Source organism: Emydura macquarii, unplaced genomic scaffold, assembly GCF_026122565.2.
Source record: "Emydura macquarii macquarii isolate MOO-44397 ecotype Brisbane River unplaced genomic scaffold, CSIRO-AGI_Emac_v2 contig_839, whole genome shotgun sequence".
NCBI classification, from domain to species: domain Eukaryota; kingdom Metazoa; phylum Chordata; order Testudines; family Chelidae; genus Emydura; species Emydura macquarii.
The window spans coordinates 70,823-90,890 of record NW_027130976.1 but is presented as its reverse complement, the minus strand read 5'-3'; the positions used below and the strand labels follow the sequence as shown (position 1 = coordinate 90,890).

The 20,068-nt window shown below is 61.6% G+C and overlaps 1 protein-coding gene across 2 annotated transcripts in view; it reads right to left on the bottom strand.

Moving 5' to 3' along the window:
• Nucleotides 1–20,068, bottom strand: part of WWP2 (WW domain containing E3 ubiquitin protein ligase 2) — a 72,135-nt gene that overhangs the window by 5,470 nt on the left and 46,597 nt on the right. For both annotated transcript variants that reach the window (XM_067543389.1, XM_067543390.1), the window contains exons 9-21: nt 16,889–16,978; nt 13,333–13,507; nt 10,715–10,769; nt 7,539–7,620; nt 7,055–7,183; nt 6,488–6,566; nt 6,234–6,305; nt 5,978–6,066; nt 3,899–4,058; nt 2,239–2,372; nt 1,783–1,923; nt 938–1,058; nt 324–428 (exon numbers count right to left, since the gene is read on the bottom strand). In XM_067543389.1, coding sequence (XP_067399490.1) covers nt 324–428; nt 938–1,058; nt 1,783–1,923; nt 2,239–2,372; nt 3,899–4,058; nt 5,978–6,066; nt 6,234–6,305; nt 6,488–6,566; nt 7,055–7,183; nt 7,539–7,620; nt 10,715–10,769; nt 13,333–13,507; nt 16,889–16,978 — 1,432 coding nt within the window. The remainder of the gene's footprint in view (nt 1–323; nt 429–937; nt 1,059–1,782; nt 1,924–2,238; nt 2,373–3,898; nt 4,059–5,977; nt 6,067–6,233; nt 6,306–6,487; nt 6,567–7,054; nt 7,184–7,538; nt 7,621–10,714; nt 10,770–13,332; nt 13,508–16,888; nt 16,979–20,068) is intronic.

Here is a 20,068-nt window from a genome sequence, read left to right as displayed (position 1 = left end):
TCTGTCCTGACCGCTCCCTGAAGAGGAAAGGCCCCTGAACTGGGGCTGTTTTATTTCCAGCCGCACTTGTCACCGGCTCCCATCCTGCCTCCCCCAGAGCAGCAGCTATTGCTGGAGACAGGCTGACCACTAAGTGCTGCCTGCTGCCCTGACGTCGCAGCCCCGCAGCCGCTGCCAGCTACGGGCAACTGGAGAGCTCAGTTTCACTTTTCTGCCCGAGGGCTGGTGCGGCCGCGGAGCCGGGCTCATCCTGCCTCCCATCCCCACGTCCTAGACACTCCTGCCTGCGGCCCAGGACTCAGGCCTTGGCCTCTCAGGCTCACCTGCCAGAACCACTGGATCTGTTTGCTGTTCTTGGTGTAGTGCCGGTAGATGGTGTTCTTCTGCCAGTCGCTCATGTCCATCTCCTGCATGCCGCACAGCATCAGCTAGGGAACCAGGGGACAAGTCAGCAGGAGCCCCAGATTCTCCCCGCAGCTACCCTCTCATTGGGATGACGTCTGGAGAGGCAGACGCACCACTTCCTCCACCGTCAGCCTAGGCAGGGGGCGCAGACAGCAGGGGGCCATTTCCAAGCCCCAGCCCAGACACTGGAGCATTAAAGGGGCCCGCATGAATTCTCCAGCTCCGTAGGTGGCCAGCCTGGCAGCAGGTCCCCGCCCTACAGGCCCCACAACTTCCGGCAGAAGTCACGGGCGCTTGTGTCCAGATAACGCCCCCCGGCCACTGGAGCCAGGTCGGGAGCAGGGTTAAATACAAACAGTATTTTCACTGCACCCTGAGCCAGGCTGCGGGGCCTCGGCCATTAGCCCCTGACGCCCCAGCTGACGCTCAGACAGGACATCTGTGTCGTGGGACAGCAAGCGCTAGTGCAGCGACTCGCCCAGCCGGGGGCGCTGGGACGGCCGGGGACTGCCCCGGCTCTCCACTGACCCACCTCCAGCTCCTTCTCGTCGAAGTACCGCAGCCACTCCAGCGGCGCCACCTCATTGAAGCCATCCAGGAAGGCCTTGGTCTGCTCCTCCACGCCCCGCGTGAACCTCCAGTCCGTCAGCAGCCTGTGAGGGCAGACACGCAACACGTGACGTGCCCCGGCCAAGCTCTCTGATGTGGTAACCACAGCCAGGTCCCGGAGCCCTGCCGGATCCCGCCAGCCCTGCCTTCTGAACCTCTGGAGCACGGGTCCCCAACGTTTTACGTCGCACCCCTCCTTGCCCCTGTCCGTGGGGGCCACGGTCAGGGCCGGGACTGGAGCTACAGCTGGGAGCAAATTCTAAAGATTCCTCCCAACCCTTTCTGGTCTGGTGCGCTCAGCTCCCAAAGCCAACAGCCGTGCATCTGCCAGGATCAGCCGGCCCGGGTGTGGGGGCAATGCCTGTCCACATGGCTGAGCCTGGCGCGAAGGCAGGGAACCAGATCTGGGGGGGCTCTGCTGCTGCCTGGGCCCCTCTCTGCACTGAATCAGCGGCACCCAGAGCTGTGGTGGGCAGGCCGGTGAGCAGATGCAGCTGCAGGGCCCTGGGCCAAGGGAAAGAAAAGCCGCCCCCCTGCTCTAACTCCCCTCTCTCATGTACCAGAGCTACCACCAGAGCTCAGAGCTGGGGCAGGGCCACCCAAACCAGCCAGCCCACAGCCCACCTCTTCCAGCCTGCTGCCCAAGGCACAGTCAAATCCCCCAGGAGCAGCGGCCCTGCCCCGGAGCTCCACCGCCATGCCAGGCCCCTGACAGCCGGCTGGGGGGAGCAGCAGCACGGAGACAAGCTAGCCCAGGGCTGTACTTACATGATATACTCCTCCTTGTTCTCCTCCGTCACCCGGATATTCTCCCCTCCTTCCTTCAGCTCGTGGGTTGTCACCTTGCCCAGAATCTCCATGTCCTGGATGAAGTACAGCTCCAGGCCGCACTCCTCCAGGCTGTTCTCCCTGAGGGAGGAAGAACACAAGGAACCTGATCTTCTCTGCAGCCAGCGAGGCCTCGCCACCGTCCGCGGCGCTGCCTGTGGGCGCCCGGGCCACGCTGAATGGCTATGGCAGGCTCTCCTGCATCACAGCACCGGTCATTCCCAGGCCCACGTGCAGGCGTTGCTGGGTCCGGTTCAGCCAAGGCCCGAGCCAGGATCGCTGGAGCGTGGGGAGCTCGGGCAGAAACCACCCTGCATTGGGGACTAAGCCCCTTCCCCCCCAGAGGAGCAGGGGCCCTGGGCTACGGCTGGGTGCTGGCACGGGAGAGGCACTAACTTGATCCAGACGATGGAGTTGTAGAACTCGGGGTCGATGGATTCCAGGTCCTTCAGGGTGGGTCTCTTGTTGAGCATGCGTTTGTAGAAGGGGAGCGTGAAGCCAGTGTCAATGAATTTCCCATGATACAGCGCCTGCGAGGGAGAGAACAGCCCGCGTCACGGGGCTCTGGCTCCCAGCATGGCCAGACGCTCCCCGGCATGCCCGACAGGTAGCCAGGGGACTCGAGGGCCAGGGAGGGGCTGAGGCTAGCCAGTGAGCAAAGCAGGAAACTGAGCCTCCGGAGGCCACGAACCACAAGTGGCCAGGAAGCCGGGTCCCCGGGGGCCGGGGCTGATTTCTTTTGTGACTAGGAACCAGGGTGGAGAACGGCTGCCCGGTGGCCCCTCACCATGACACAGCCCAGCCCTGCCTCCCGGGGGGCAGCTCTCACGGCAGCCCTGCCTGCAGGGCTGGGGGTGCAGAGCACCCTGAATTCCCCATCTCCCTCCCGCTCGGCAGCTGTGTTCAGAGCACTTGTTTAAACAGCCCGGCGGGGCCGCCCTGCATCCCTGGCTTCCAGGAGCCTCACGGTAAAGGCAGCCAAAAACAATGCAGACGCTTGTCTAGAGCCGCCCAAGGGTGATTAATAGTCTGGGGTTTTATTGGGATCCTGGACTGCGCCGAGCCGGGCCAGGCGGCTGGGGGACGCCGGGGAAGAATGTACCAGCTTCCTGAGCATGGCACCATGGAGGGGCTGGGGCCAGGAGAACCAGCAGCAGGCGCAGCCTGTTCCTGAGCCTGTCCCCAGCCCCCAATAGGCCTGAGCCCCAGCCCGTGGGGAGACCGGCCCTGGGCTGGGCTCAGGCAGCCAGACAGGAGGAGTCACGCTGGGGTCTGGGCAGCTGGAAAATCTCACATGGTGGGGCTAAAAATAGTCCCCAAAGCTGCAGATCCACTGGAAGGCTGGGGTGGCAGCCAAGGAGCCGGGCCCGTCCCGTCCCTGCAGGGCAGGCGGGCGAGGCCAGGGGTGGGACACAGGCCCCCACGCCAGTCCCTCCAGAGACCCCCGAACCTCCTGACTCACAGGCCCACACTCCAGCCGCCCCAGTACACAGGCTCCCTCCGGCCCCACAGAGACATCCCAGCCCCCAACCCCCAGGCACAGACACCAGGGACCCACTCACGGCCCGCCCTGACCCAGCGGCAGTTCCCGAAGCTGCGGATCTGCTGGACCCCCCAGTGCGGCCGCGCCCTGGGCTGCGCACACGGCCCCACGGCCAGCGCCTGCAGCTCCTCGCCCCACCACTCTACGACTCCTGGTCCTGCCTGAGGGATGGAGCCACGTTTGGTGCCATCTTTGCCTTCCCCACCCCCACAGCCGAGGCTGGGCCGGCTGCTCTCCCGGTGCAGAGACGCTGCTCCTGCGCGTCCCCGCCTGGGCCACGCCTGCACCACGGGGCCCCAGGGCACCCGCCAACCCTTCCACAGCCACGCCGGGGGCCGGCCGGCCCTCGAAGGAGCACGGGAGCCGGGGGCAGCCAAGGCAAGGAGGCGTTTCAGCCCCATCCGACTCCAGCCCCTGCTCCACTCTGCAGCGCCCCCCGGCCCCGTCGGCTCACCGCCTCCCGCCTGCGCGGGGTGGGGACGGGCCCAGCAGCGGGCGGCGCAGGGCGCTCACCATGGCGATGAAGCGGCCGATGAAGCGGAAGTAGGTGAGGTGGTCGGGGTTGATGGAGGAGGCGGGGTTGATCTGCAGGCAGTAGTTGTTCTTCCCGGCGTACTCGAAGAGGCAGTACATGGGGTTGAGCACCTCGTGGGACAAGAGGAAGAACCATTCCCTGGGGACGAGAGACCGGAGCGCCATGACGGAGCCGCCCCGCCGCCCGCCTGGCACCGCACCCCCGGGCAGCAGGGCCACGGCTCCGGGAGCACAGCTAAGTGGGCCTGGGCCTCCTGGCCCCTGCGTACGTGAGCTTCGCCTGCGCACAGGGAGTGAGCCGGAGGGGCCTCACTGGGGCAATGCTGCAAGCACGGCCCATGCAACCCAGCTCCTGTCTCCTCCGGGTGCAGCTTACACAGGCCTGGGCCTTTCTGTGCCAGGCTAGCCCATGTCGTCCTCCACCCCAGAGACAGCTGCATTTCAGTGCTGCTACCTGCAGCGTGCGACATGGTTGAGGAGACAACGGCACGACAGAGGTTTGCAAAACGTCAGGTGAAGCTCGGCCCTGAGCGTGGCGGGGACCCCCGAGAATGCTGAGCAGCTGCCGGTCCCTCGCACGCACGTCCCCCTGCCGTGTGCACACGTGCGCACACTCCCACCAGCCACGCACGCCTGCCTGCTCGCTGGTAAACGCTCACCACCGCTCACACAAACCCCCACACGCCGGCCCACGCCCAGGGCAGCCACACCCATGCCACGCACGTAGGCACCCCCCCCACGCACACGTGCACACACACATGTGCACACACACACCAGCCCACGCCCAGAACTCGTACACCCCGCCCACACACACACACCTCCGTACACCCCTATCCATGCCCACAGCATGTGTACACACACGCACCAGCCCATGCCCAGAGCACGTAACACACACACACACATCTATGCCTGGAGCACGTACACACACACACATTCACGCACCAGCCCACACCCAGAGCACCTACAAACGCCTATCTGCACTGAGAGCATGTACACACACACACACACACCTACCCACACCCAGAGCACGTACACACACACGCCCATGCCCAGCACGCACACGCGCACACACACACACACACGCCCAGCGCACACGCGCACACACATGTACACGCCCTTCCTGACATGGGTCTTGCTGCCCCGCGCACCCCTGTGAGCCGTGGCTCCCGTGGTTGCCATGCCGGGACCTGCCCCTTCCTGGCTCGCTGGCGGAGCGGAGAGGATCAGGAGAGGTGCATGGTCCTCACTTTGGTCCTCCCTAGCAGCGGAGGAAGAGGAGGAGTCGTCCAACGCAGAGCGCGCCCCGGTATCCTGTCCGTGGTTCTACCCTGTGGTAGAACAGCATGACGTAACCTACCATAGGGTAAAACCACTGGCAGGACACAGAGAGACACAGAGCAGGAGCCCACGGACCAGAGGCGGGCGCAGGGTCGCCGTGGAGAAGGAGCAGTCAGCGCGTGACGGACACGAGAGCACCGGGGAGCCGGGAGGAAGAGGAGTTAGCCCAGCACCGAGCCAGACACCTGGCAGAGGCAGGCTGGGGCCAGCAAGGAGACAAGGCCTAATGCCGCCCAAGGAGACGTTCCCCAGAGCCCCTCTGAGCGCGCAGAGCCCAGCAGCCTGCTGCATTCAGCCCGGCCCTCCCCAAGGGACAGCAAGGCAAGAGCCTCCAGATCTCCCCCTGGGCCCAGGGGTCTCCCCACAAACGCCCGACTGCCCCTGCCGCCTCTGGGGAGCGTGGGGGGCAGCCACTAAGCGGGGCCTGTGACAGACTCCCGGGGGGCAGGCAGAGCCCAGCGTGGGGCCCTCCGGCTCTGTTCTGTCACTGCAGCGCACACGGGATTCAGGCCATTTCTCGTTCAGACCCAGCAGGATGCGTCCTGGGGCTTCTCTGTCCCAGCGAGGGCCGGGCAGGGGCCTGAGAGAGGGACACGAGTGTGCGTGCAGCCTTGTCAAAGCCCCAGCCTCTCCCTGTGCCCCACGCCGGGCATTCACCGCACGCTGCCCCATGGTGGCACGGGCACCATGCGCTCAGCAGCGAGCGGCAGCAGGACTCACCTGGCAATGCCACCGTAGTCCAGTCCCTCCTCCCCGCGCATGATGATGTACAGCCTGCGCCGCAGGTCGTAGGGCTTCATGTTCATTATCTAAGAGGGGGCGGAGATGGCACTTGTCACCCCGGGGAGCACCCAGCACGGGCTGCGTCTGCAGCCACGACTGGCGGGACCAATGCTCCCGGGGCAGCCACAGTCCCCTCCAAAACGTTCCCGGAGCCGTGCTCTCCCCGCTGCTGCTCCCCTGCTCATGTCCTCACCTGCTGGAAGGAGTCCTCAAAGAGCGTCTGCCGGGAAACGCTGATCTTCACGTGGCTGGGCAGCGCGTTGGACTGGAACCAAAGACAGGCACCGGGCTCAGTCAGTCAGTACAGAGCCCCCTCCCCGCCCCCTTCCAGGAACCCCAACCTGGCTGACCGAGAGGCCATCCTGATCCTCCCAGGCGAACCCCGCCAGCACGGGGCAGCCCCCCGCCTCTGTGCACACCGAACGCGCCCCGTCCCCCAGTACTCACGTGGCACAGGAAGCGGAACTGGTGATATTTCCAGCGGAAGCTTCGGTCGTAAGCCCCCGGGGAGCCCCCCTGCTTATTCCTAGAAGAGCAAACGCATGAGCTTCGGATCAGACCAGGCCAGCCCCGTGCACCAGCAGGCTCCCCTCCGCCGGGAGCTGTGCACCTGCACCAGCCCCAGCCAGGAGAGCTCCACCACTCGCTCTGGGCCTGGGGAATGGCCGACCTAGGAAGCCTCTGCACAGAGGGGAACGAGCCCGCGTGAGCGCGCGCGCAGCAGCCGAGGGCATTGTCCCGAGCAGGCAGGTGGCCATGGCCAGGGGTCACCCTGGCAGTGCGGAGGCAGAACAACCAGCCATCGGCTACTGGGAACCACGGGCTGCAGCCACCCTGAAGGTCCATGATGCAGGGTCTCTTGCTAAGAGCAGCACTCGGCACATGCACAGCCCCCCGTGAAGGCTCTGGGGGAGCCCTGGGACAGCAGTACAGAAGTACAGTCCGGGGTCCCAGCTCCTGGCCCTGTGCTCGAGCCCCCAGACAGCCCGCCCATGAGAGAATGAGGAGCCTTACCCCGACTCAAACCCGGGGCGGGGGTCTTTGAAGGTGGTGGTGCGAGTGTTGTGGTCCACGAAGTAGCGCACCCCCTCACTGGTGTATTTCATCTCCCAGCCAGGAGGCAGGGCCGGCTCCTGGATCATCCTGCCCAGCACAAGGAAAAGGTGACAGGCCACATGGCACACGGGGGGCAAGCGGGTCCCGTTCCCCCGTGCGGCATGCTCCGACACATGCACCCCCCGGCTGGGAAGTCCCGGGGCCTGGCGATGTTCTCGGACAAGATTCCCAGGGGAAACCACCTTGCACCCTCCCCCTGCCTGGGTCCCTGCCTTGCTGCAGCGCCTGGCGCTTGGGGCCCGTGCCCCGGGGCCCCCTGCCCGCAGGTGTCCGTGGCAATGCAGAGTTTGCAGGACTGCTCCGGGGCCCGTGTCCTGTGGCAGGCTCCTGGGCTCTGAGACACAGGGGTTCTCTGTTGTGGTTGGGGGCCCACGCTCCCTACCCCTGCGTGCGAGGATCCTCCCACTGAGTGGTCCGCGTGTTGTGGTTCACGTAATACACTCGCCCGTTGTCCTGTCTCTTTTCTAGGACGAGAAAGAGGGAGAGAAAGCGTTACCCTGCTCCCGCCAGCCCCTCTCGCATAGCCCTGCGCTGACATGGGGAGCACAGAGCCGGCTCCCTGGGACACGCCAGGCACACCCCTCCGACACAGACAGACAGACAGTCAGACAGATAGACACACACACACACACACCCGTGTGTCACTCTGCCTCTCCCCTACACACGCACGAGCACAGACAGACGCAGCCCCCTGCCTGCCACGCTCCGGTCCCTGGACGCGCTCACCCGTCACACAAACACGCACACCCCGGTGCCTCCTGCGCCAGCTCTCCAGGCACCACAACGCACACGCCCTAGACGCTCGCACTGACCCAATCCGTGCTGCACGGCGGCCCTGCTCGCACGCACACGCCCTGGGCACCTGCCTCTGGTTCTCCCCCTCGCCTTATCCAGGCATGGGTGCCAGCCCCCCGCCGCCCCAGCCCGGTCCCGCACACACCCGACGGAGAGGAGCTGAGTGACTTCCCGGTCCTGGCACTTGCCCTGCTGCCTCAGCTGAGGCCCAGTCCCCCGAGCGGCAGCACGTGCCCGTGTGGCCCGGCTCAGCCCCCACTAGTCAGCACCTCCAGCTCCTGGGAGGCTGCCCACCGCCCACTCCTCTTGGCGGAAGCAGGAAGCTCCCGGAGGGCGCTGGGGCTGCAGCGCTAATTGGAAGCAGGCTCCCTGCCCCCCCCCCGCAGCCTGGCTGCTTCACGCCCACCCCACGCTGCAGGCTCTGCCTGGGCTCCACACACTGCGCAGCCCAGGACGGGACATGCCAGACTCTCCTTGCCGAGACCACAAGGTTACGGAGAAGAAATCAGGGCCAGAAGCCGGGGGCAGGGGCCAGCGAGGCTGGGGCTGGGGTCCCGAGCTCCTGCCCCCAGCCCCTGCCCCGCTCACAGGGGCCTGACTTCGGGCCATTGCTTCAGTTGCTTTGAGAGAGAGAAGCGGGAAGCTGAGAGCTGCCGAAACCCTCCAAGTGACCCAGGCCAAGGCACCTCCTGCACAGGGCCCAGCGCTGCAGCCGCTGTGGGGAGCAGCCGCCAGACAGAGCCAGCGTCACCGAGCCGCCTGCAGGCAGCGCTTCGCTTGCCAGGCTCTCCCCTGGACTGTCAGCTCCGCCCAGCCCAGGGCCCCGCATCGCCCAGCCCACGGCCCAGCCGGGCCACCACCCCTGGGGCCCCGCGTCGCCCAGCCAGGCCACAGGCCCCCGCCCACTTGTAGAGCGCACAAAAGGAAAGGGGCTCCCTCAGAAAAGAGGGGAGCCAGCAGGGTCAGAACTCCGGAGGCCAGGGCCGTGGAAGCTCTGTCAGGCCCGTCTCAGCACCTAGGGTCAGTGCAGGGCTGGCGCCAGCTGTTTCGCCCAGGACAGCGTTACACGACTCAGGCAGCTGGGTTTCCACCCGGCACGCCGGGCTGTCAGGATGCTGGTCCCTTCGAGTCACCCTGCATTTTCCTTTTCTCCCCTGCATCCTGTCGCCTCACCTCCATCTCCTTGGAGCACGTCACGCAGGCCCCTCCCCTGCTTTGGGGCTCGTACCCCCAAGGAGCTGTCGACAGTTTCCCTGGTGTCAAGATAGGAAAACAGCTGCTGCCACCAGCAGTCCCTTCACCAGGCTGCGACCCTTCCCTCCAGCCCCCGCAGCCCGGCTCCCATCTTCCTGCGACGTGAATCGGCTTCGGCACCCAGGCGCTCGGACCCCAGCACTGCCCAGCCCCACCTGCACGGGCAGCCCCCAGTCTCCGTGTCGCCCCTGCAGCTACCCAGACCCTCCTTCCCCCCGGCGGCTGTGGGTCGGGCTCCTGGCGTCCACCCATGTCTCTCTTCTCGCTATTGTTTCTCTGTCCTCGCTGAGGTTTGCAGCAGCCTCTGGTTTGGTATCGTGTGTCACTCGTAGGCTGCCAAGTGCCTGCCAGAACCCCAGGCAACGGCCCCGTTCTCTCTGCATCCCCACGGTTCGGGCTTGGCAACTGTCCTCCCACACTTGATTATTCGGGGGGGGGGGGGGGGGGGGGGTGGGGTGACTGCCCCACCCTCTTGGTTTCAGCCCAGCGGGAACAATGCCCCCACCCAGCTGTTACCTGGGACGTGGGAGGGTGGGGGACATGTGAAGAGGCTGCCCTGTCCTAGCAGCACCTGCAGGAGGCCCTGGCGTACGCAGGGCACTCTCTGCTCCACACCCTGCTTTAGAAACCCCGTTTCAGACCAGGCCAGCCCACTCAGCATTGTCCCACGAAAGCCCTTTGCACACAAGCCCGTCGCTCCCCAGACTCTCAGCAAGGGCCAGCTGAACGCTGCGCTACCACCGGCCGTTCCCCTCCTCACACGCTGGTGCTGCTCCCTAGAGCTCCGCCAGGCTGCTCTCCCAGCCCCGCATTCGCCCGCAAGCCACTCTCGCTCTCCCGCGGGTCTAGCGTCCTTCCTCACACATGGGACACGATGAAGGAAGGTGCCGGATGGAGCCCGGTGGAAAGCACTGACACGGATGACGGACCGCAGCCGATCCCCAGTGTCGACTTCCTGCTGGGCGCCATCATCAAGAGCTGAGAATTGCTCAGGCCCCTTCCCCCCCCCATTCCCAAATGCAAAGGGGAAGCGTATCCCAGCAGAGAGACCCAGGCAGAAGAGCCAGCCTCTGCTTCTCCTCTTCTGGAGACCTCCAACCCTCCTCGCATCCCGGCAACAATCACAAACGCTGCTGGGATTCATCGACAGAGAGCAAACCCACAGAGCAGGGATCCTCCTGACGATCAACACTAGATTGAAAGTCAAAGCCGGCTCTGATACCTGGCAGATCCGGTCCTACAAGTAGCATGGACCATGGGAGAATGTCATCTTCCCCAATATTCACACACCACCTACCATGCTTCAGGGAGGCAGGCAGAGGGAAGAAGCCCCTGAGAGCACAGGTTCTCCTCCCCCAAAGCAGTCAGCCAGCGGAAAGGCGCTGCAGGAAGGGATGGACGGAGCAAGGGAGGCGCAGGAAGGGTCGGAGCCCTGCAGATGGAGCGGGGGCGGTTGCCAGGTGAGCAGCAGAAGTAAGAGAGCAAGAGAGAAGGCGTGGAAGTACTCACCCCAGCCGGGAGGAAGGGGACCAAGAGGATCATTGTCAGACGGGGCACCGGACGACTGGAGACGGCAGAGAGGGCAAAATACAAAAGAAAAACAACACGAAGGTTATCAAGAGCCCAGAGTGAGATGAGCAGGGAAGTGGGGGCGAGCTCCCTGCCCCCCTCTCACCTCCTGTCGCCCCCGACTCTCAGCACCGGGAGAGGGAGCCTGCACACTCAGGGGTACAAAATGCCCAAAGTAACCAGAGGCTGGGACCACAGGAGAGAGGAGAAGGACTTGCTGGAAAGTCCAGCTGCGTGTGGCTGCTCTGCTCCCGCTGGCCAAGGCGACTGGTATCACCACCGCAGTTACACCTCCAACCTTCCCCAAGAACCACACACCAGAGGGGAAAAAATATCGCAGGCCTTTCCAATGAAATCATTCCCACAAGCCCTGTCCACGCCCAGCACTTCCTGGCTCAGCCTGCAGCCTCCCCCGCCCCCCTTTCGCAGCGGGCTGTGACAACCAGCAGCAGTGTGCGAGATGCACTCCAACTGAGGAAACATTCATGCCTGCACAGACAGGCGTCTCCCCAGCCCCTGGATCTCCCCCCAACAGGTCCATTGCACAAAGCACCTCTATTCTTACTCAGGGAGAGCACAGCAGCAGTCCTCACCCAGCCCCAGCCGGGGGATGCTGGTTCCTGGGCTGGCAGGGACTGTTTAGATTAACACCTCCCCCCCCCACCCCTGGCTTCGCTGGGAGGTCTCCTGGGGATGGCCAGCCAGACCAAACAGGCAAGGATTCAGGGGAGTGGGGGGCTCTGCAAACCCTTTTCTTCGTTAAATAAGAAACATATTGTTACTAAAAAGGCCTTTTCATTTCAGTCCGAAGATGACGTTGTGGGCTTGGGGGCTCACGTTCCAAGGCAGGCCCCGGATTCCTTCGCGCGCCATGCACAGAACTGAATGGGGCTCAGTCTGGCTCAGGGAAACACCACGGCACTGCCAGCCCAGTCCGCGGGACGGGGCACCGAGGGCCTGGGAGCAGGTCCACACACAGCTCCCATTCCGCACCACGGGGCTGCCTATAGTCCGTGGCCACTTTGGTACGTGGCATCTCCGGCCACGCACAGAACCACACTTGTGTCACAGGGAGCAGGGGAACCCAACTGGCTCTTTGTATCCCAGGGGGGTGAGACAAGACCTGGGACTGGGAACAAAAACCGAGGACAATGCGAATCCCCGTCAGCTGAGGCCCCTTCCCATCGTCACGCAGCTTCTCCCTGCACACAGCCTGACAAGCAGGGACTGGGTGCATAGGCCACTCGCCCTGCTGAAGCCATGCTGAGAAATGAGCGCTTATGCCATGAGCTGTCTCCGCTACCCCTCCCTGCTCAGACAGACACACGGAGCAGGCTGCCAGAACCCCAGCCGAGTCACGTCCGGAGGGATCACCTCACTGCGACCTAAAAATAACTGATTTACACAAACATGGCAGCGTGACACAAGCAAAGCCGAAAGCTGCCGGGAGCCAGCCCCCGCACTGCTCTGAGCCAGGCCCACAGGTGTGCTGGGAGTGCGAGCGGCCCGTCAAAGGCCCAGGGGCAACACAGAAGCAAAAGGCAGAACTAACGCGGTGCCCAGTTAAATCCGCACTGCAAATGCTCCAGGGCTGCCAAAGGCAGGAGCCCTCCGAAAACCCCCAGGGCAGGGCCACGCAGCACAGCACGAGAGCAGCTTCTGGACACAGCCCTGTCCCCATCCCGTGCTGCTGCGAGAAGCCCAGAAATGCTGCTCTGGGCGTCTCCCGAGACAGAGACCAGTCACAGAGGCAGGCCGGCCAGTGGGCAGAGAGGAGGGCTCCAGCCCAAAGGGCCCTCTGGGATGGGAGCGGAGCAGCGGCCAGCACTAACGGCAGCAGAGTGCAATCACTTCATCCTCCCTGTCCCGTGTGCGGGCCGGGGGCCTCACAAAGAGCTGGCATGGCTGCAGTGCCTGGGGGGGCCTGTGCAGAGCGCGACATGCTCTGGTCAGTGCCCTGGACTGACGGACGCCCCTCCCCACCCATCACTGTGGAGCCCGGGCTGCCCTGGCAGACCCCATTACCCAGAGCCCTGGGCGAGAGCAATGGGCCTGTGGAGGGCAGCCAACTCGCTGAAGGAAATGGAGTGGCAGGCTTGGAAGGGACCCTGGAGGCAGCAGAGGCGTTTGTGGGCTCTTCCAAGCTGCTCCACCACCCTGCTCCGAAGTTCATGCAGTTCCAGAGCTCTGAGCGGAGCGGAGCAGGGACACGGTGCATGAGGGCAGTCGCTGAGAGTCCGCTGGTGAGACTCTCAGGGGAGTGCTGGGCTCTGGAGTGAAGAGAAGGGTTGGGTTAACGGCCCCGGAGACGAGCCCAATACAATGGGCAAAGACTCTGCAGTCTGGAGAAGGGTCCGAGCAAGCAGTAGCTGGAGAAGGCTGTACTTTCACTGGAGCCCCTCTAGGCTGTTTGGGTCCCCATGTCACCTTCGTTGGTTAGCAGAATGGACAGAGCATCCCTTGTCAGTACACAGCTACTGCCAACATCCCCCTGCACACACTGCTCAGGGCCACGGAAAACTGCTGTAATGCAGGGCCCCACCAGCATTCCCCTTTACCTGGTACAGGAATCGTTGGCTGAATTGCTGCATGGCCCCATGGAGCTGGTTTCGCTGCGTCTGCCATTGCTCGTAGTTCCTCACATACTCAGCTGTGGGACGCTGCCAAGTGGTGGTCCTGGTGTTGTGATCCACATAGTAATATCTGCCCCGGGGGTCCACTCGCTTCTCCCAGCTGGAAACACCGCAGAAAGGACAGCATTACAGCCTGAACATGAGCACTCGGCTCGCCCCGACACCCAGTCTCTCTCGCTTTCTCACACCCTCCCACCAGAGCTGGCTGCCGATTAGCATGGGTTGGCTAACACGTTTGGACGTGCTAGTCTGGGAGCGCCACAGAGGTTTGTGCTTTTCCCTAGCGCTCAGCCTAACAAATCATTCGCTTCCGGAGTGCTCCAGTGAGGCTGGAAAGGAAGGGAGGCAGATCTCCCGGCTCCCTGATCTGGAATGAGCCCACCTGGTCTGTAATCTCACAGCACAGTGCACGGGTGGCCCAAAGCCCGGAGCTAGGGAGGTGCAGCTGGAGAAGAGGGGTCCCCCCAGGGGCACAGGAGGGACAACTGGGAGGAAACGTGTGAACGTAACAAACATGACAGGTCAGAGGGATGGAGGATGACGATGGGGATGTTTAAAGGCCAAAGGAAGAATGTGCTGCTTCCTAAACTGAGACACAGCTTCTCTGGCAGTAGGTGCCAGCGCCCAAGCAGTGGCCATGACAGCTGGAGGCCGGCAGGCGAAAGCTGACACGCATGAGTTAGGAAAGGTTCTGAAAAAGAGGGATGTACTGGGGTGACGGTCTCAGCCCCTCCCTTGGTGCAGCGACTGGGAAATGCGGTACACACCTGGGTACTGCAGTTACCCCCCAGCACTCCTTGGCGGGTCTGAACCGTCAGACCTGAGCCCCTGCCCTGCCTGCTGCGTCAGAGGCCTGGACTCTGTTCTGCTTTCCATCAGCAGGCTCGTCACGACTGCCTGCGGTTCCCCTGGGAGGTGTTCTACCAGAGCAGCACCCAGTCTCATGGCTGAAGGCGATACCTGGCCACGATTTACTCAGAGACCGAGAATGCTGGAGGAACAGACCTTCCTTCCTAGGAATTCAGCCTTCACAACTGTCAGAGGGGAAGGCAGCCAGCCTTAACGCCCGTCATCGTCTATTGGCAGCCAGACCATCACCCTAGCCTATCCAAGGAACTGAGAGGTCCCTGTCAACATGCCCACAAAGCCCAGGTGCCCGGCAGAGGGTAAGGCCCTTGTGAAGGATTATCCCAAGGTGCTGGAGAAGCCCCATGAGGAAAACTCTTCTCAGGCTGAAAGGGACAGCCTGAGTCCTGGACACAGGAGTTCTCTTACTCCGAGGGCCTTAGGGGTGAGCCTTCAAGCCCATCCCGGCTGGCACCAAAGCAGACCCAGAGGACCTCTAGCACCGAGGCTCCAAGGCAGGAGACTCAGCGTCCGTATCTACTGCCAGCAATGACTCAATCCCACCAGGGGGGAATGGCCACCCAGTGACAGGAGTGCAGCACTGCTGCAAGAGGGCCCCACCACCCCAAGGCACAGGGCGCCCCAGAAGTCTTCCGAGAGCGATGATGAGCGAGGCGCCGGTGGAGCCTTTGGAACCAGATTCAGTGAGCACCAAAGCCACCGAGCAGATGGTGGCATTTCTGTGCCTTCTCGTGAGGCGGAGCGGAGTCTCACACCACAGACGTACCCCTGGCATGGTGCTTCCTGCTCTGCAGCAGCTGAGAGTGGGCCGAACACCTCGTGGGTTGTCAGAGGTGGGCCCCAGTGGATTACGGTGCCCACCAACTGCCCCGGAGCGGTTTCTTAGTCGCCCCCAACAGCCGCAGGACAGAAGACGTCCAAGGCCCCGGGCTGACGCAGGGGCCCGGTGGATTAACGGCGGACGTGCACAGGGCTGCGCTTTGGCTCTCAGCAGCATTTCGGGGGTTACTGGTCTCCAAACTCGCAAGCAAGAAAATCGGTTCGGAGACTTTGTGGGGAAGCAGGATGAGAAAAGCTCCAGCACGTCCTGGCATGACTGTGACTGAGCCCTGAGCGCTAGCACCGCAGCCTCATTCAGACACTGCTTGGCCTCCCCTCACAGGAGCCAGCACGGCCGGATTTCCATGGCAGCACCAGTCTCACGTACACTGGGACCTTCGTGTCACAGGGGAAGCGATTCCTTTGGCCAGAACGCCCTCAACCCAGACAGCCTGAAGCTGCCGAGAGCCATGGCGCCTCTGAGCAGCTGGGCAGTACTGCTGAGGCGTTGGATGACAGGAGCTGGCCAGGGAGAACCCAGATGCTAAAGGAAGTGACACTGGTGAGTCAGTGGGTGTCCTCCCTCCCTCTCTCCCGGAGCTGGACTCCTCCAGGAGCACAGCACCGCCTAGCACCAGGTTGGGGAAGTAGGTCTGTACTGAGAGGGAAGAGCACCCCCCTTGAGTCACAGCCGCCACCAGAGGTTTTCCGGGAGGTCTCCTCTCCCCGCAAGGGCCTGCCTAAACTTGGTGCAGCCTACGAGCTCTGTCTGATAAGACAACACAGCAGCAGGGGAGGGCTGCAGAGGTCAGATTTTAGCAGAAGTAAATGTATGTTTGTATGTAACTAGAAGAGATGGTGGTTCTGGAAGCAGTGTGGGAAAGGATTGATTTCACATTCACACTGCACACTGCCTTTTAAAGTATGTTCACTGACTAGGGGCACCCCAGTCTAGAACAGACGCAATCGAGGGAAGAACAATGATTTTGCTTCATCGGTTTCAGTTTTTATGGGGCACAGAGAGGAGGGAACCAAAGAGACCCCTGGAAAACCAGGGCTCAGAAGGGCTGCAGACTTGACCTGTGGGTTACTTCTGCAGTGGAAAACACGACCCCTGTATTCACAAGCTCTGCGGAGGGTATTTCTTCTAGCAGATCTCCCCAGGCTGAACAGAGCTCTGTTTTTTTCAGAGCAAGGAGCCCCCGCAGTGGGGAAGAATGTGGCTTTCAGAGAGAACACCTTCCATCCTCAGAAGGTTTGCCGTGGGCACTTTGGGGTGCGGGGAAAAGTGCCCACTCCTGACCATCAGGGATCAGCAATGCCCAAAGCATCTCTCACTTAGAAGCACCTGTTTTCTCAGGCTGCTCCCTCCCCTCCTGGCTGCAGGAGCAGGACTGGGTCTCTGTGCAAGGTTCTCATGGCCCCCTTTCCTTGAAGGCACCTTTGTTCTGCACAGATGTGTCTACACTGTTGGTAAGGTTGCCTACACGCTCTGTGGCTGGTTTAAGAAAGAAGGTTAATCTTTTAAAGAAAAACAAAACAGGTGGAGGACCCAAGCACAACAAATAGAAAGGGGCTGAGGCGAGCAAGCGTGGACTGCCATGAGAGCTTGTGCCACATCTCCCAGGAGACAGCAACCTGCCTGGAAATGGAGATGTGTCTCCGCCACCACTCTGTCTCCCTGCCCTTTTTCTCCTTTACATCCAGCCTGCTGCATGCCCCATCCAACCAGGCAGCGATTGTCTGGGGTTCTCATCTGCCCGGGGAGTCTCCAAGTATCTCAAAAGTGCCTTACCCTGGAGGCAGAGGTCTCTCCCAGGTGGTGGTCTTGGTGTTATGGTCCACGTAATAGACCCTCCCATTAGGTAGCTCTCGCTGTTCCCATCTGAAAGAGAAAGGCACAGAGGTGGCTGGGATGACTCGTGGGTCAGGAGATCTTTTCCTGGCAGCCGATGGGTTGCTTTCTGAGCCAACCAAATCCTGAATGCCCAAGGCTGTCTCCAGAATAGAACAGACCTCGCACAATGTTTGGAATTACCCAAATTAAGCAGAGCAGCTTCCCAAGAGGGGGCAGGCACCTAGCAACCAGCCGTGTCCCCTTTACTGAGGGGCTTCTGCGTGAACGTCATGCACGTTTACAGTCCTGAAGGCTGAAGCCCTCTTTTCACTCACTACACAGCACAAGCCTCTCCCCATCTACACGCCTGTGTCTGCCCACACGCCTCAGCCCCGCTCTGAGACACCACCACTAGGGGAGCTCCGTCTCCAGCACGCATCTAAATCCCCTACGCGGAGGTTGCCACTTACCGCTAATTTTTGCTAATGGGATGCGGGAAGTGGACACATGACACGTGGAAGTGGCGTGAGACCCTCTCACCCAGTCTCATTTCCCATCAGTCAGACAGCCATGGGACAGCGTGACGTTCAGCCACCACCAGTGGGTCAGATCTGAATGTGGTGAGGAGGTCTGTATCCCACTGCCGCACCCTTCCGCCAGCCAAACACCGCACTTCCACCTTATCTAGTAACCCCCGTCTGAATTACTTGTGCAGCTCCAGTCTCACGTCAAGTCCGACACCCTCCGGGGGAGCCCAGGGCAAGGCAGTTCTTCGCTGAGAATGCCTTTTACAGGGCAGAAAACATGAACCTTCTCAAAGCCACTGACCCGCCGCAGCTCACCCTGACCTGAACTCAGCTCCTGATCAGTGGGCAGCTTGCACACAGTGTGACCAGAATCACCTCCTGGCTAGCTGGATTCATTCTGGGCGAACTCCAAAGCCAACCACCAAAGCTGCCTTGATTGATGGGAGTGAGAGAATGGTGAGCCTCCCATGGCAGGAACTGCCGAGGCATCTCTCTCTTGAGCAGAGCCCTGACGCCTCAAGACGCCAAGGAAGGCTACCATTCGAGTTGGCCAGGACCCTGCTCTGGTAAGTAAAAGCAGCATCCATTTAAGAGCAAACGTTAGGGGATCCAGCACAGACTCAGTAACCCCTCCAGCTGCTCCAGAAATGCTGCGGTGAAGCTGGAGGAAAGAAGGTGATGTTGACCAGGCAATAACCAAATGGCTGGAGTGGCCTTAACCCTTGCATTTGCTTTGCTCTGGAGCAACAGGCTGAAGCCCAGAGGGTCCGTCTACACTGCCGATAAACACCACGGCTGGCCGTGCAGCTGACTCCATCTCCCGGGGCGCAGGGTCAGGGGCTGTTTGATTGTGTGGTAGACACTGGGGCTGGAGCTCAGGTTCCCTTCCCCCCTGTGGGGTCCCAGAGCTCAGGCTCCAGCCCCAGAGTCTACACTGCAACTAAACAGCTCTGTAGCCCAAGCCCTGTGAGCCTGAGTCAGCCCAGGGCCAGTCACGGGTGTTTAATTGCAGTGTAGACACACCCTCGGTGTGTCTTCAGCCTTTCCCAGAGAAGGGCAGCTTCTTAAAGCAGTGGCTCTCAACCTTTGTATTAAGGCACCTGCCAACCTTTGGTAGTCTTACCACGCTGTCTTTCTCACGGCCCCGCCATTCCACGTACACGCTGTGTGTCCCCCTCTGTGTGTGTGTGTCCCTCCGTGTGCGCGTCTAGATATAAACGGCTATACAAAAAAAGGACAACACAAAATGATGTTTTACGTACGCTGGCACCCCGCCCGCTCCTCCTGTCCCCAGCCCAGCCCCCCTGCTCTCCCTCGCCCAGCCCTGCCCCATCCTGAGAACTCTAACAGGGCTCCTGCGGCCCCCTCTCCCCCGCACGCACACACAATAGTGTGAGGTTGTCATTCCTTGAAGGGAGCGTGAAAGACAAGCTACAACAAGAGAAACCACAAAACAGCCCTCCAGGCTGCCGCTGTCCTAGGAAAGAATGAGCCTCTGACAGCCCCTTTTCTCTCAGAAGGGCCTAACTGAAACCGACCCCAACCACCACCGATCCCCTCCCAGCAGGGGAGCACACGGTGCAGCGCGTCTAGAGGGCTGCATTTGGGGCATCCCTAACCCCCCGCCCAGCACCACTAGCTAGTTTTATTCTACATGTAAAAGGCAGGCAACAGCAGGTCTCCATGGAGTGCTCCTGGCCCATGGCTGCTGGGTGCCCGGCCGTACGGAGGTGCCAGAAGCAGTTCCATCGTTAGGGTTGCAGTCTAAAAGGGGTTTGAAACGGGGCACAAATCCCTGGTTCTCTCTAAATGTAGGCGGCCAGTCAGTGTCAGATTCACACTGGCTTAGTTTCATACGCTGAGTTCTCCTTGTTCGGTTTCTCTTCATACATTTTTAATGGAAAGCCTTTGAACTCGGCCTCAGGCTGAAATTCTTCCTGGCCAGTCCTACTGGTCATTGTCTCAATCACCCTGTGCACGCCCTCCAGGAAAATGGGTGCGCTGCAGAAGGGGCCTATTTTAAAACGTTGGATTCAGGGTCATGCTCAGCCACCACTGATGCTCTAGCTAGAAGTTTATGCACTGTGCACACAAACCTGATTTACAGAGGGTGGGGCAAGCGCACCTGATTTGACGGCAACCCAGTGCATGAAAGCTTGATTGGCTGAAAGGGGCAGGGGAGGGAGAAGGACAGGTGACACACAAGCCCAATTGACTGGGGGCGGGGTGATGGACACGAGTCTGATATATGGAGACGATGCACGTAAAACCTCCATGAGGTGCTGTGCTTTTATCCAAGAGCAGAGAGGGGCTCATGTGCAACTGCTGACAGATAATATACCTTCCTGCTGCACTTCTGCCCCACAGTTCCCCCCGACCCTCCCAAATCCCAATCCAATGCTCAACCCCAATAAATCATTTAAAAACCCTCGGAAATTAATACACACAGAACTCTGTTGCAGTGCAGCAAGGGTTGCTACACACACGACTGACACAAACCCAGGCCCACAGAAACCTGATTAATGGAGCAGAGCATGTGGCGTCTGATGGAAAAGGTTTTGTGTGCACAGCCCCCAGTAATCAAGTTTGCATGTGCCCCTCAAAAGCAAGG